The sequence below is a fragment of the Ailuropoda melanoleuca genome, chromosome 14, assembly GCF_002007445.2.
Source record: "Ailuropoda melanoleuca isolate Jingjing chromosome 14, ASM200744v2, whole genome shotgun sequence".
In the NCBI taxonomy this organism is placed as follows: Eukaryota; Metazoa; Chordata; class Mammalia; order Carnivora; family Ursidae; genus Ailuropoda; species Ailuropoda melanoleuca.
Window position 1 is genome coordinate 98747945 of NC_048231.1, and position 17237 is coordinate 98765181.

Consider the following 17237-nt stretch of genomic DNA (forward strand, 5'->3'; position numbering starts at 1 on the left):
GCTTAGAAGAATAATTACTACCTGAAACTCACTGTACTTGCTAATACTACATACAGAGCTTTGCCCTCATTTAAACTGACAGCACAGGGGACAGGCCCTTCGCTATACCACATATTTGTCTCAAATGGTCTCCTGGAACCACTTAAAAGATCCAAACTATAAAACACATTATAAAAGCCTTCCAAAATATTGGCAAAGCACAACATAAAATTTAACCTTGAAGTGAGTACCTGGTGCAGAGTAAGACTTTTTTTCTCAATATTATTTGCTTCCATCCTAAACTTAAAAAATAAAGCTTACCTAACACATCTTTGGTGCATATGGTGAGGACCCCAATGATGTTTGTGATAAGAGGTTTCAGAAGCTCATCCTGAATCACAAGGTCAGGATCGACCAGTAAACATGACTGCAGAAGCCTGGACAAAGAGGACAGGTATTCTAGGAGAAAGGATACCTATTTGAAAAAAGAGATAAAGGAAAACAAAACAGCATATGAAAAATCTAGCTCAGTGATATTTCAGCTTTCTATGCATTATAAGTCACTTTCTTTGTAATGTAAGTTAATAAAAAACTAGTAAGATGTTAATTATAATTTTTAAAGATCTATAATGAATGCATAGCACATAAAGTATTTTCTCATATTATAAACATGCCATTAATGACCACGCTAACACTGTCAAGTATAATAATACCAAACAAAGCAGCATTTTCAAAGTCAAATTTCAAATTCCATTTAGAAAAAGAAAGCCTTTATAGTTTTTAAGGAGCTAAACTGTGGAATCAATATTCTGGAAGTAGAAAGGGGCATTCCAATGCCATATATCATACAATTTTATAAAGAAAGAAAGATCACAAAATATTGTTCAACACATCTCCTATCAGGTAAAATGCTAGTTTGTAACATTTAATTTCCTTACTGCTATGAAGTCTTTTTTGATGCCTTTGTACTCTACACTCTTGATCGCAGTTACAAACCTGACTCTGATGTATGAAGTACTACATAAACAGACAAACCATGGAAGGTGAGAGCCAACGAGAAGCATCAGAGAGAGAGCCACGGAGTCACTGAAGCCTCTCACAAGCCCACGCGCTCCGCCCAGCCATACTCGCCGCTTCATCAGCGCCTCCACTCTCAGCTCAGATCTCACCCTTGTGAGGCCTCTTCTGACCACCTTGACAAAACATAGCACTCTCTCCCTCTGCCGCACACCCTTTCACCCACCCTCGTTTTTCCCATACCATTTGTCACCAGCTGATAAAACACTGCACATTTTATTTACTGCTCCCTGTCTGTCTTCTGCACTGAGGACAGAATTCACGTGGGCAGGTGTGCGTGTTTGCTTTGTTCACACATCTGTCACTGGCATCTAGAACACAATCTGGCAGAGAAGAGGTTCCAGAAATTTTTGGAATGAATGAGTAATCTTGTGTGAGAACAAACAGCCAAGAAGCAGTTACCTAGAAAAGGCTAGGTGATGAAGTGGATAAGAGGGTGAGTTCTGGAACCAACCTGTGTGAGCAGGAATCCTAGCTCTGCCCCTTTCTATGTGAGCAACCCTGGAGATTTCCAGTCATTTACTTTTAAAATGAGGCCACTAATGCTACTTCATGTGACTGCTGTGAGGATTACCTAAATTACTACAAATAAGCACTCGGTAAATGTGTGCTACTGTTATTATTCCTTCATTCCACAAGTACTAAATGAGCACCTTTCATGGTGCACTCAGCATCCAGAACACAACTGATATGTAAGGGCAAAGCCCTGCCTTCATGGAGCTCACTGTAGCCTCCGACCTCATCTCCCCCTCACAGATTCACTCTAGCCACTCTGGCCTCCTTAATATTTCTTGGATAGACCAAACATATCCCAATCTCAGGGGTCCTGCAGTGTTCCCCAGGACTAGCTTCCTCACATACTTCAGGTTACATGTCCTTGTCTGCAAGAACCTCCCCAACCACCCTAAGAGGAAAAGCCCTACCCTCCCAGCTCTGACCTCATTCCCTGTCTCCTGTTTTAGTGTTTCTTCAGATACCTATCATCGGCAGGTAAATATGCATTTGCCCATAGTCTGCTCTCCCAACTTTAGGGGAAGAGTATTTATTTGTTCAGGCAAGATCCTGGTACATGGTAGACCCTCAATAAAAATTTGTTGCATGGATAGACAGTGAAATGGAGGAGATAGCCTTATGCAAATAAACACACTCAAAAGTGAAAACACTGCACTGGGACAAGTGTTTTGAAGATAATACACACTGTGTTACCCAACCTTGTAAAAGGGTGTGTGCCCTATTCAGAAACCTCAAAGACAGCACCACAAAGCAAGAGATACTGCTGTGGCCCACCTTTAATCATCACACTAAATAAATCTTGTAGCCCTTCTTAAAATCTGATTTGAGGTAACATTTCCATTAGCAACAACTACACAAGGATTGTTAAGTATACTTTACATAAGATGCTAGATACAAGCAAGAACTTAAAAATAGTAAATATCTGAAAAGGAACAAAAATAAATTTATTTTTATTAGATTGGGTTTTAAAAATACACATAATTTAGTCACTATGTATTTTAACAACTTCAATTTAGGTGAAAATGATAGATAGTCTAAAATCATAGGATTGGAAGATGGTCTATCCAATATCCTCTCTTTTTTAACATGGTGCTCAAAGATACAGGTCTGTGGATAAACCATTATAGCTGGTTAATAATGGAATCAGGAAGAGAATCTAGATCTTTAAGCCCCGCTGCTTTATTCTACAATGCAAAGATGTCTCGGATTAAAATGTTAAGTAACTTATTTCAAATAACCTCATCATACCATGTATGTCCTGAAAGATTCCCATCCCTCTCCTATGGTTAGTATATTCTTGGCAGAATTTATGTTTCTGGCACTTGAAGCAAACAAATGTGCACACAGACATGAGGCGAGAGAGAGACGTGACACTTACCTGAGCCTGAGTGTGTTCAACTGGAGGTGACAAAGGCAGCGGAGCCTTAAGCTCCTGGATGCAGTTTTCTAGGAGGGTGGCATCTGCGATACTGCGAAGAACAGAAAAAGAAAACCCTCCAGATGAGTAGTATGCTGCTTATTAAAAATTAATAAATTAGTATTTGAAGTTTGAATATAACCTTGAATAGAATTCAAAGAGAAAGGATCTTTACAGAGAACAAACTGATGGTTGCCAGAAGGAACGTGGGTAGGGGTGTTGGGCAAAATGGGTGAAGGGGAGTAGGAGATACAGGCCTCCAGTTATGGAATGAGTAAGTCATGGGAATAAAAAGCAGAGCATAAGGAATATAGTCAATGATACTGTAACAGTGATGTAATGGTACAGATGGCAGCTATGCTTGAGGTGAACATAGCATAACACATAAATTTGTTGAATAATTAAGATGCACACCTGAAAGTAATGTAACATTGTGTGTCAACTAAAATAGAAAGTAAAAACAAAAAAAGAGAAAAGATTTGCATAAAGACAATAAATGCATATAATAAGGTATCCTATAATTTTTTAGAACACAGGAAAAGATCTTATGTGATAATATGGGAAGCAAAAAATATCTAATGAAAAGCAGAATAAAATATAATGAAGCTCTTTTAGAAAGAAAGCAAACAAGAGAAAAACACTGGTGGTTAGTTTCCTCTTTAAAATAGGAAAAATACTTGCTAGGAAATGAGTTCTGATTTAGAAAGTAAAAAACAAAATAATGCAAAACAAACAGGAAAATTGTTTTAAGTCGGGAATAAAGAACAGGTACAGAATATGACAAGCCTTTGCCATTAAAGATCCTTTAATAGCTCTGTGGCCTCAATTTCACAGCAGACTCCTAGCTGACTCCTGAGAAGGCAGAGGATTCCTAAAGCTCCATTTTGATCATTCTCGAGGCAGGAGAACATCCACGAGGAAAAGTCAATCGACTAGCAGGTTCCTTTGCCAACTCTAGTAGGTCTCACAGTAGAAAGATGACAAATAAATGTGAACAAACTCACACCCCACAGCTTATTATAAATAGTAAACGAGTAATGAAAAGTGAGCTGAAACAAGGGATACTCTTTTAGAGTTTCCTTAATATCCTGAAAAGAAAAAGAAAGCACTGTGATTTGGCAAAGAAGAAGATACTTCAGATGGTGAATGTTCACAGGCAGAGAAATGCAAATGACTTAAGTGGTCAACAGGAGAACGTACGCTGCCTATAATAATCTGGATGTGGGAAGAAAGAAAAGGAACAGTTACTATAAAGAAAGAGTGTCCTAGACATCAGGACTTAATCCTCACACTAACCCCATTAAACAGATGTTATTAATGACCCCCCAGAGATTAAAATAACTTCCCCAAGACTGCAATGTTAGGGAGTGAATGAACTATAACCAGACCTTAAGTCAGGCTGATACTGGATCTACAGCCTTTTTTACTATACCATATAACCAATATGACCATCCAAACGTCCTGCCATAAGCTCCTCACTATTAGCCAAATGAAAGAACAAAATCATGATTCCCTAATTTTTATCAGAGTACTTTCTAATAAAAGAGTTTAATCTCCAATAATGAAAAGCACTCCAGATGAATTCAAACAATGATTTTCAACCCATGGCCACGATTCTGATACAACCCTAGGGAGATGAATCCCTGGTCTCTTTCACTTACATTTAGAATGGCCAAGTGGATGGCATCATATTTCTTGAGTGTGGTGGAGGGCAAATAAGGTTTAGAACCTCTGAATTATTAAAAAAAAAAAATCAGGAAGGTGGGAGTGCGTTAACAGTCAACATAACAAACCAATACAAGTGTTGTAATAGAGCCAAACTAAAACCGTCAAGACAATTCTGGCAAAAGCAGAAACCTGTAGTCTAGTAAGCCAAAAAAAGAAAAGATAAAGATATATTCCCAGTATGCATGAAGTCTTACACCAAGTCATGAGCACAGCTGGTGTCAATTCATCTCTACCACTCTGCCTGTCTTACCTACAGAGAAGCTCTATGAGCCGGGCTTGCCGAAAAGCACGTGCAGTGTCTCCTGGAGCGATCACCAAGAGGCCGTCGAGCAGGCCACACACCGCTGAAAGGAGAGGTGGAGTGACCACACACTGCCTGGGCAGAGGGGCAGGAAGGGATCCGTCACGCGGAAGCTGTGCTGACGCAGTTTCATGCTGACCCGTTACTGAAAATAGGCATAGAGATTATCACTATTTTGTTTACTTTGTGCTTATGTACAATATTCACAAGTCCTGATAATCAGAGGAAAGTCCCTGAAAGTGCCAAAGAAAGATGGCCGGGGATTTTCCCTAGTACCTGATTCATCTCAACTCCAAGGCCAAGGAAGCAGACATCCAACTCCTTCCTCCACTGTGTGTGTGTGTGTGCATGTGCGTGTGTGTGTGTGTCTGCCTTGGGTGACAGTGTAAGAGCCAAGACAAGAAGGACAGCACACATTTTGTGCCCTCAAGCATTCAGACACTGAGGAACAAACAGTCTACAACTCTTTTTCTAAAATTCCAGGGGCCAGAAGAGCTTTAGAATTCAAAATATTTTAGATTTTAGAAAAACAGTCAGCTACATGTACCGTACATTAACTCACACCTTCAGTGGGATCTTGGGTGACACCCCACAATGAAGTAAGTATTTCTATAGTGTGACACAGGTACGATCACACTACACAGGATGCAGACAGGAAGAGAGACCACCTCAAACCAGCACTGCTCAGGTTCTGCAGCAATGGTATTCACGTACAGGCAAGTTTCACACCAAGTGAGTTCTGAGAAAACTTTTAACGTTTCAGAGATTCTGGATTTTAGAACTGAAGATATGAGACTGTGGACCTTTCCCAGAAAACTCCACAAGGGATTGTTAACAAGAAAGCTATCTTTGTTAATCTGCCTCAAGACTTTCCCTGATGACCCTCACTTATTCTTTTTTTTAAAAAAATCATATTTTGAATAAATTCAGACTTACAGAAAGTACAAGAGTACAGAGAATATACCTTGGCCCAGATCCCTATATATTAATGTTTTACCATATTTTATTTACCTACATACCTATCTTCTCATGAACTGCTTATAAGTTGCAAATGCCCCTTCAGCCCTAAATTAATTTCCTAAACAGACTTTGTCTTTTATAATCACAGCACAATTACCAAAACCAGGAAATTAATAGTGACGCAGTGGTAGCCTCTAATCTATAGACCTTTTCCAAATTGTGATATTATCCCACTAATGTCCCTTTTAGCTCCAGAGTTCCTGGGCGGATCCAACTCAGGATCACACCTTGCATTTAGCTGTCATGTCTCTTTGGATTCTAAACTGGAAGATTTCCTCAGACTTGCTTTGTCTTTCAGGGCCCTGACATTTTGCAAAGAGCACAGGCCAGTTACTTTGTAGAAAGTCTGATGTTTGATGTTTCCTCATGAATAGATGTTCAGTGCATCCTACCAGGAAAAAACATGATTCCTATCTGTGCCAATACTGGTGGTGCTAACTTTGGCCATTTGATCAAGGTGTTATCTACCCGGTTTCTCCACCGTAAAGTTTAATTTTCTTTCACAATTAACTAATTCCTTCGGGGGAAGAATTAGGACTATATAACTTTGGGACTATGTAATATCAAGAAAGATTTGACATTTTAGGGGCGACTGGGTGGCACAGCGGTTAAGCGTCTGCCTTCGGCTCAGGGCGTGACCCCGGCGTTGCGGGATCGAGCCCCACATCAGGCTCTTCTGCTATGAGCCTGCTTCTTCCTCTCCCACTCCCTCTGCTTGTGTTCCCTCTCTCGCTGCTGTCTCTATCTCTGTCAAATAAATAAATAAAATTTAAAAAAAAAAAAGAAAGAAAGATTTGACATTTTAAACCAAATAGACTCGGGAAAATTAAATTTAGGTAATTCCACAGAAACAATTCAATTGATTTTAAGGGAAAAATTTAAATATTCACAAGATATGTATTCCATGTTTTCAGCATTTTTAGGCCAAGTATACAGAAGAAGATCAATAAAAGGGGAGACACAGAGGTTAAGAAATTCAAACTCATCTAATGTATTTAAAAACTTTTATATCTTACCTAAAGAAAATTATCCCAGTTATTTATGTTAGTAACACTCAAATACACTAACAGTTTTATTTTTTAATGATTCCTTTCACCTCTGTATATAAAAATGTAAGCTTACAGATCACAAGGGATCCTGTTAAGTTTTTTTATATAAAATAATTTTTCTTTTACAAAAGTTATAAACTAAATTTAAAAATGAAAAGCTAGATGTATAAAGTGGCCCTAACGTACATGTTAGAGAAAATTTTTTTCACCCTGTCTTAAATCACTTTGGAGCACATTAATTCCCTGGTTAATTAAGAATTATCAAAACAACAAATAAAAGGACTAACCAGCTTCATTGGCAAATCCTGCTAGATGTTCCAGCTGAGGGAACTAAAATCTCATTATCACCATAAAAAAAAAAAAATCACATTTTATCTTAACACTATTTTAAAGAGATGGAATTCAAGAAGATATCTAACAACAACAAAATAATTGCTCTGGTATTATGGCTCACTGACAATATATATTCAATGCTTTGCAGCACCGTTCAGTGGCAGATTCAACAAAAAGGGTTAAAAAGATTTTTTTGTCAAACATACACGCTTAAGTGATTGGCAACCAGTAAAACTGCATGAATACACATTCTAAGCACGATCCTTGAAAATAAAATAAATCCAAATCAAGAACAATGCAACAAAAAACAAAACAAAAAAACCCACACAACTTATGTCCACACAAAAACCTGTGCATCAATGTTCATAGCAGTATTGTTCCTAATAGCCAAAAGGTGGAAAAATCAATTGACCATCAACTGAAGAATGGGTAAATAAAATGTGGTATATCCATCCATACAGTGGAATATATTTAGCAATAAAAATAAATTAAGTACTGACACATAATACAACACGGATCAACCTTGAAAACATTATGCTAAGTGAAAAAAAAACAGTCACAAAAAAATACATATGATTGCTTTTTTATGAAATTTCCATAACTCCCAGGCCTAGGACTGGGAAGGATCAAAAGAGATGAGGAGTACGTTAGCCACATTGCTAATGGTAAGGTTTCTTTTTGGGGTGATGAAAATGTTCTAAAATTGACTGAGTGGTGATGCTTGCACAGCTCTATGAATAGGCTCAAAACCAATGATTTCACTTATTAAATGGGTGACTGTATGGTATGTAAATTATTCTCAATGAAGTTATTAAAAAAAAGAGTAAGTAACATACTTTTAGAGATAAATGTTCATGAAATTCATTATCAAATTTCATTTCGTGCTCTGTGTCCTTAACTATTTAAACAATGTGAGTTTGCACTTGTTATTCGTTAGAGGATCAAAAGAGTACTTTCTACAATTCTTTTTTATGTTGTTAACATATATTACTAAAAAAAAATGAAATGGGACATTGTTTAGAAAGTTAGGGAACAAATACTATAATAAAAATTCAGAGTAAAGTCTTAATTAACGAATTATTTCTGAAATTTTAGAAAGCCTTTTCCCTGCAGATGCTTATACTTCAGTGTTTAAAATTACCTTCTTTTTAGGTAGCATATTCCTTACAGGTGATGAATTTAATGCTACTGAATAAAGGCCTGTATATTCTCTAGAACAAACAAAAGCTAAGCTGTAATCTTCCAAATATATAAAGTTTGAAGCATAATACAGTTGGAAGCAGTCCCTATTACAAAGAATAGAATGTATACATTGTCATCAATAAAAATAATTCCCAGGCTACTCATCAAGCATTTCTAATAAAATAAAGATGCAACACATTTTGTGGACTTTAAAGTGGAGTGTTCCCCTTGAAAAATACTTATGACTGGATTCTCTCCACTTTCAAGCGGACTACTGTAGTAAATTGAAGTGTCTTCCCTAAAGAGGGAGAAAAATGAAGGTAACTAATATCTATTAGCTCTCCAGTTCAAACACTGAACATCTACGCTTAGCTAATAAGAAACCATACGGCAATCAGATTGACTAAATTCCATTTATTAGTTAAGGGTATTTGTTTTGTTAATTTCTGATATATTTATTCTGTCATGTACTGGACCACTTCATTTTGTTCTTATCTGGACATTCATTGTGTTCCGTGACTTATTTAATTTTGTTCTTACGTAGACATTTAGTTTCAAAATATCCGGACCAACTTGTCATTTTTCTTTTTGAAAGCAGAATGTCTTCCAAAAAGGGTACCTTGGGCCACGAACTGGTCATGTGAGGCTTCAGGGAGAGGCACTGCCGAGGGCCCAAGTGGTGGAAATTCATCACTCCCTGAGGAAGGTGCCACCTATCAAGCAGCAAAGAAAACTGTTTTATTCTTAACATTCATTCATTGATTCATGTTACCACATGGAAAGTGAAACAGAAGCAATATGTACACAAAATATCCTTAAACAAGAAGGTTAGTAACAAAACTACACTAGTTAGTATGACTGGAAAACATTCCATATCTTGAGAGCTGTGAGTTTTTTGAACGGCACTTGCTACTACTTCTTATAGGGCCTGCTGGAATTTATGTAAATCAGTAACTCAAAGGAGCAAAGTTTTTATTTGAAGCCCATTTAGGATTTAAAGTCTGGATATGGCCTATCCCCTCTTATTGCCCAAATGTGAAAAGGTAAAACATACTCCTTTAATTTTGCATAATTCACTGTCCCTGAGATAATCTGCCCTACTTTGATTCATAGTAAGAGGGGTTTGTTTTATAAGTTTCAAATGGCACACACAAATTTTAATAATGCCTAAGGAAAAAATCAACAGAAATATTGAAAGATTTTTCTCTACCTTTCCCCATATCACAAAAGAACTGTTTCAGGCAGTATGTTGACGCTGTGTTTCAGAATACAGTATTTTTTAAAACATTAAACATAACATAAATTCTGTAGAGACAAACACAATTTTACCTACGTGTTTACAGATGAGCAGACTGTGTGGCCTCCTAAAATGGAAAAAGTTCAAACTGATGTATCTGGCACCTTCTCTGTGAAAAATACCTTATCTGGAGAGGTCAGATCACTCTTTTTCTTACCACCAATTTACTTTCTCTGAAATAGTCTGAACTTCCCATAGCTGGATAAGCTCCATGTCAGCACACGCATATGGTATGAACTGTCACTAACACTTATGAATCAACCCTACCTCAAACTCAGATACCATACAGCTCAGTGCTTGTACATTGACTGTGTATTTATCTTAACATATAAAGTAGGGTACCTTAGACTTGATATGACAGAATAAAAATGAAAACCAAGGTTATTTTTGTTTTCAGTTTCTGTTTTTTTTTTCTTCTTTTTTTTTTTTTAAAGATTTCATTTATTGATTCGACAGAGACAGAGACAGCCAGTGAGAGAGGGAACACAAGCAGCGGGAGTGGGAGAGGAAGAAGCAGGCTCATAGCGGAGGAGTCTGATGTGGGGCGCGATCCCACAACGCCGGGATCACGCCCTGAGCCAAAGGCAGACGCTTAACCGCTGTGCCACCCAGGTGCCCCAACTCAGCGTGCACAGTGCAACGACAACCTGTTTTCAGTTTCTGTTAACAAACAGAATAGAAATCTGAAGAAAATGGCTGATGGAATTTATATACAGTTTTTAAAATCCCTCTTTCAACTTAAGACTTTAATCATTTCTCACCACTTCAAGTATGACATTACAATAACAAATAACTAACAGAAAGCTGTAGCCAATAAATCTAAGCCAAGCCCATAAAGTCATCTAAAAAAGTAAACCTGGATAAATTTCAGTCTAAATAAACACTCATAAATAATCATATATTAAATACCTTATTTTATCTAATATTAGATCTAGATAATAGGAAAAAAACCTAAAATTTATTTTTCTAAAAATGATATTTACCTATAACTGGCTCTAAGAAATATTCAAAAAAAAAATTCCTGTCAACAGACATCGAAATAACTTTCACAGTCTGTGAAGACAACAATCATAACTGAGACTGATATCACAAAGACGATATGGCACATGCCACAAGCTCCTTTGTTTGTATAATAAAATTTAAGAGGACAATGATGCTAGAATCCTTTATCTTTTCACTGAACATCCTTGTGTGTGCAGTCTGAAAATTACAAAAAGAACCCCTCTTATTATGAATCAAGTAGGGCAGACTATCTCAGGGAGAGTGAATTTATGCAAAAGTTAAAGGAGTATGTCTTAGCCTTTGAACATTTAGGCAATATGAGGGGATAGACCATATCCAGTCCTCACTACTGACAAAAACAGAGGTAGCACTCAGTGCAGGAAAAAATGGTTTCTAAGGGACCACAGAATACCTGGCTCATTAGAAGAAAGCAAAATCACAAGGTGTGACCAAAGGTCAGACATTAATAAAAGTTGTAATTTTCCTCATTATAGTCCAAGGAAATGATACACAAATTTAGAAAATATGATTTTAGAAAGCACCTATCTTAATAGTTATAACTTACTTTCTATAGTTGAGAAAATACAAGGACTTCTTTATATAGTAATACATTGTGTCTTAAAATTTGATTATGGGTGACTTACATTTCTACTAACCTACCCATATTTTTTAAATTTGCTTTATTAGCACATTATTATTTTAACAAGTAAAGACAAAAGAGTATTAAACTGAATAGGTCTGGTCCTATGCTCAAATCCTTGCTTGTTTGAAAATAATCTCCAATGGGTATTTAGTTGATTACATGTAATAATATATACATCAATATGTAAATATGTTACTTTTTATCTTGAAATCCAAGTAACAACTAGTCCATCTTAAATTCAAGTATTAGCTTCTAGAAGGTGGAGGAGCCCATAATGCCACAGGTAGAAAAGGCCTCATCTAGTCCAGGTCCTCATTTAGAGATAAGGACCACAAGTAAGGGCCCAAGGTCACACTCTAATTAGGATTCTCAGTTGAGGACTATATTCATGACAGCACCAATACACTCAAGCCAGACGAAGTCCTCAGAAAAACATCCAGAATGCTGGCGAGCCAACTTGAGCATGCTTTGTCACCTCTTCCCCCCACAGCAGTGAACACACATTCTCATTTGCTCTCTACCCCATAGTAACCAGAAAGCCCCAGGTGGGAGGCCAAGGCTGTCCTCAAAACAGTAAGTCTGTCTAATTCTTCTATCTATCACTTGTTCTATTCATTAAAATGACTTCAGTACAAAATCACAATCTAGACATTTTCCTCTTTCCTGTCTGCCACATGACACATTCTGAGATTTTCAATTTACATTCCCTTGATAAGACAAATAAAACTGAGTTTTCCTTGAATTGAAGTATATATACTTGTAGCATTCTCACCTTACTGGTATTATAAGAGGCAATAAAAGCCTGTTAATACAGATAAATTGGTGTTACTTAAAGCCACTGTCCTAAAACAGAATCAAATTTTGCTTATAAAAACTAAAAAAGATAATAACCTTTTCTTCAATGTGTTTATAAACAGATTTGATAGCTAAAGAAGCTTTCTAAATCATGCCTCATTGTAAAATAGGCAGCTACAATTTTAAGAGTCCCTTTGAAGTAGCAGAAAATAGCAGTCGTTTTCCATACCAAAGTAGAATTTGGGTTTAAAAAAGACAGACAATTTCTGTCATACAAACAAAATGCATCTATGTTCAAAACTATTTTCTTTGTATTCTGTCCTACAGAAATGGAAGTGTTCACTGGATACTTCAAAGTTTTTTGAAAGCTAATTTAGGACTTGAATATTTTATTTGTCAAGTAATAATTTTCTATATCTTCTTTCATTAAGAGTAGATTGGTTCCCAAGTTAGTTATTTGGTTTTTAAAAAATTAAAAGAGAACAAGGGAAGAAAATGAGGATCTGTGAGATGAAAAAGACAGGGTACAAAACAACTCACATTGTTAACATGGTAAAATACAGAGTATGGGAAGTTTCTAAGGAACTCCAGGTTTTATGTGTTCAGTACTACAGATGATACCTGTCTCTATGCCCAAGAGCAGAAAAGCTGCAGCACGCTTCACAATCTTGTAATCATTAATTCCCACCAAATTATAACAAGAACTTTAAATCACTTCAGCTACATAGATCCATGATTCAAATGGATTGTGTACAATACAAAAAAAAAAAAGAAAGAAAAGAAAAGGAAGCTCAGAAAAATATCACTGAAGGAAGAAGCATAAGATGATATAAGATTCTTGCCTAACTATAAGCATGCAGAGACTTAACCCTAGGATATCATCACAATCCCTATGCCCTACTGAATACAATTTAAGAGAACACGTTTCCTAGAGCTTGTCCTATTCCGTTCTCCATTAGCTTTGTGACCCTACGCCAAATGCCTGAATTCTCATAGACACCACTTCTACACTTGTGAAAGGGTACCACTCTCAAATGGTGTAGATTTAACACCTTAGCTCATCTGTAGCACCCCAGCAAACAGCAAACTAGAGGCTGTTGTCATCTGAGCTCTAAAAGCCAAAGTTGGGGGCGCCTGGGTGGCACAGCGGTTAAGGGTCTGCCTTCGGCTCAGGGCGTGATCCCAGCGTTGTGGGATCGAGCCCCACATCAGGCTCCTCCGCTATGAGCCTGCTTCTTCCTCTCCCACTCCCCCTGCTTGTGTTCTCTCTCGCTGGCTATCTCTATCTCTGTCAAATAAATAAATAAAATCTTTAAAAAAAAAAAAAAAAGCCAAAGTTGACTCTCCACCTAAATCAAAACTAACTATATAAAATAACCAGTTTTACCAAAATTAAGGAAATACATTTTAGTACAAATATAAAATAAGACCCAAACCTATTTTACTTATTTCAGTTACAGTTACCTGCTTACTAAAATTGCTGCAATCAATCTCAAAACGTTTTTGCCAATTTCTTTAAATGTCTGCACTTGACAGTAATGGCTATACCTGTATAGTAACTTGTAGCTACTATAGTCTGGATAACTTCAAACACACCAAAGTGAATACAAAACACAGAAGAAACCCCACAAAATAAATTCCATTTGCTCTAATGATTTTTAAAGGAATAATTGTTTATAAAATAGTACATGCAAAGTACACAGAAAGGAATGAATATTCTATTTTCACTAGCCATTATACTCATTCTAATGTCACACACAAAAAAATCATAGTAGAAAAAACTAATATGGAGATATTACTAACCATCAATATCTAAGTCTTATTTAAAAGAATCAATATTAGGGGCATCTGAGTGTCTTGACTCTTGGATTTTGGCTCAGGTCATGATCTCACGGGTTGTGAGATTGAGCCTGCCATCAGGCTCCACGCTCAGCAGGGAATCTGCTTCTCTCTCTTCCTCCCTCTCCCTCTGTTCCTTCTCCGCCCCCGTTATGCTCTTGCTCTCTAAAATAAATATATCTTTAAAAAAAAAAAAGAATCAATATTAAATTTTTATACAAAAAAAAAAAAAAAACCCACCACAACAAACTTATTTTCATTGTACTACAGCCCTGTGGCCTATATGATCAACACTTAGGAACTAGAATCTCACTTCTATTTTTTTTTCTCACTAAAATGTACAGGTTATTAGGTCCTGGGTAACCCACAGGTGATTGAAATTTATTTAAACAACGTATCTCATTCTCTTTCTCTCTCTCTCTCCACCATCATGCAAACTGCTGTCTCCCCAGGTTTTCCCAGGTCACCACACTGGAGGTATGTACCTACTCTATCAATAATTCCCTCATCAAAACGATTTTTCTCCTAAAAAGTCGCTTCGATTCATCCCTGCTTTAATTGTCCTTGGTCTACTCTTCATTCTATAAAATAACTTGTAACTACCGTCACACAAATGCCAATACATATTTCTGTAATGTCAACTGTCATGTTTCATGCAATTTACTTGGCTGAAGTATCTTTATATCTGTATCTTTATAGCTATTATATCTTACCTCTTCAAACCCCAAAACAGATTTAGCCCTCTTAGCTAACACCTATCTGGTAATTAAACTTTAGCCTTTGTTCCACACTCCAAACAAACCAGGCATTTTCTGAGTATCTAATGCTTCCAGTACCACACAACTTGGCATGCAACTATTTTCTCATTGTGCTTCATGTTCTGGACTAGACTTTCAACTCTTGGAAGAGGGTATTGAATCCTAAGACATACCTAAGTATCTTTTCAGCTCCCGGCAAATGTGTGCATACATCTTAGAAAGATTAATCCTTTAAAGCTCATTTCAGTTGCCACGTCTTATACAAAATCACTTTCTATTTCATCATGCCCTCTAACCTCACTGCACCCTAACTATAACATCTATATGCCCTCTAACCTCACTGCACCCTAACTATAACATCTACTATGGCACCTATCACAGCTGGCTTTGTCATGAAGGAGGAGAACATCACAGCCAACAACCTGGGCTCTAGAGCCAAACGTACTTCTGAGTATGCTCTTATTCAGTTACCAGCACTGAAACCTTGAACAAGACACTTATTCATTGCATGCCTTAATCTCTTCTTTTATAAAATAGCAATAGTAAGAATCCCATAAGTAATTTCTCTTTAAATGTTTAAATAAACTTAAACTAAAATAAAATCAATTTTATTTAAACTGGTGCTCCCAAAATTTTCAAAGAATCATATATATATATATTTCACAAAGAAAAGCTCAAAAGGAAAGAAACCACATCTCTTTTATTTTGACAACTGACAAAACAGATTCAAAAAAATGCAGACATAATTCTGCTCAACAGCAGTAAAAACAAACAAACAAACAAACAAACACATTTTGGTCAGAAAACTATTGCAAGTACCCATCTAGTGTGGATATTTCTAAGAAGTACAAATGAGATTTCAGGAGAAAAACCAACCAATGCCTGACCCCTCCTACCTGAGAGAAGGAGACACTGAGCTGGATAGAAGCCATCTCTGAAAAGACGGTTACTTACAAGGACAATGCACCAACATGAAAATGACACTCCTTACCCGGTCTGTAATTTATGAACATACATGTCCCAATCCCCACAAAGTTTGCAAAACAACTAAGCTAATACATTAGATAACACCATCAAAGTCCCTAATGTGGCATTAACTGCACAGAACGAACAATGACCCGGTGACAGCACACTAGATGATATGACCCAAATCAAAAGACAGTGCTTTCTTTAGAAAGACAAAATGGAAAAACAACCAATAAACAAGCTGCACCTTTTGTCATGTCTGGGAAATACACAAAATAATGATATAAATAACCAGATACACTTATTGGCAAGATTTAAATCCACTGAAATGATACCTCAATACGTAATTTCAACATATTCTCATACTTAAGAAAGTATTAGCTGACTTAGGCATGACAGCTTAGGTTTAAAGTAAAACTAGTATGTGAGCACCTGGGTGGCTCAGTCGGTTCCAAGTGTCTGACTCTTGATTCCAGCTCAGGTCATGATCTGACCTGCAGAGTCTGCTGAGGTTTTTCCCTCTCTCTGCACCTCCCTCCCATGCACTCCTTGCCCCCCCCAATTAATAAATAAATCTTTAAAAATAAATAAATAAATAAATAAATACTGGTATAATGCATAAATTCTCCAATTTTTTTTTTCCTGTTGGAACAAAAACATACAGTATCTCTAGCATGGCAAGAAAAACATGACAATTAGCAAAATTTGGGGTAATGAGATTATTTTTGTGAATAAAAGTCACCAATTTGGTGAGTTAAGTCACCAATACCAAAGCTCTTCTATTTGGAACCCAAAAGAAGAAAACAAAGAGTTGACTGTAAGGGGGCGCCTGGGTGGCACAGCGGTTAAGCGTCTGCCTTCGGCTCAGGGCGTGATCCTGGCGTTGTGGGATCGAGCCCCACATCAGGCTCCTCTGCTGTGAGCCTGCTTCTTCCTCTCCCACTCCCCCTGCTTGTGTTCCCTCTCTCTCTGGCTGTCTCTATCTCTGTCAAATAAATAAATAAAATCTTTAAAAAAAAAAAAAAAAAAAGAGTTGACTGTAAGAATTCCAACAGATAATTATCTTTTGAGAAACTACACAAAATCAATCTCACATAGAACCATCATAATTCTTTCAAAAAAAAAGATTTCCATTGATATACATTTCTAAAAGATATGTAACATCTAAACACAAGCAGGTTAAAGAGTCTTACGTTAAGAGGTGCTTCTATTTTAATAATGATTACAATAAATAACATATTTCTAAAATTTTTCTCAGAAAATCTAGTATCTTGGGGCGCCTGGGTGGCTCACTTGTTAAGCGTCTGCCTTTGGCTCAGGGCGTGATCCCAGAGTCCC

General features: G+C 36.9%; 1 protein-coding gene across 1 annotated transcript in view; it reads right to left on the reverse strand.

Moving 5' to 3' along the window:
• Nucleotides 1–17237, reverse strand: part of RTTN (rotatin) — a 145905-nt gene that overhangs the window by 30958 nt on the left and 97710 nt on the right. The window contains exons 35-38 of the mRNA XM_034642215.1: nucleotides 9219–9312; nucleotides 4965–5160; nucleotides 2948–3038; nucleotides 301–454 (exon numbers count right to left, since the gene is read on the reverse strand). Coding sequence (XP_034498106.1) covers nucleotides 301–454; nucleotides 2948–3038; nucleotides 4965–5160; nucleotides 9219–9312 — 535 coding nt within the window. The remainder of the gene's footprint in view (nucleotides 1–300; nucleotides 455–2947; nucleotides 3039–4964; nucleotides 5161–9218; nucleotides 9313–17237) is intronic.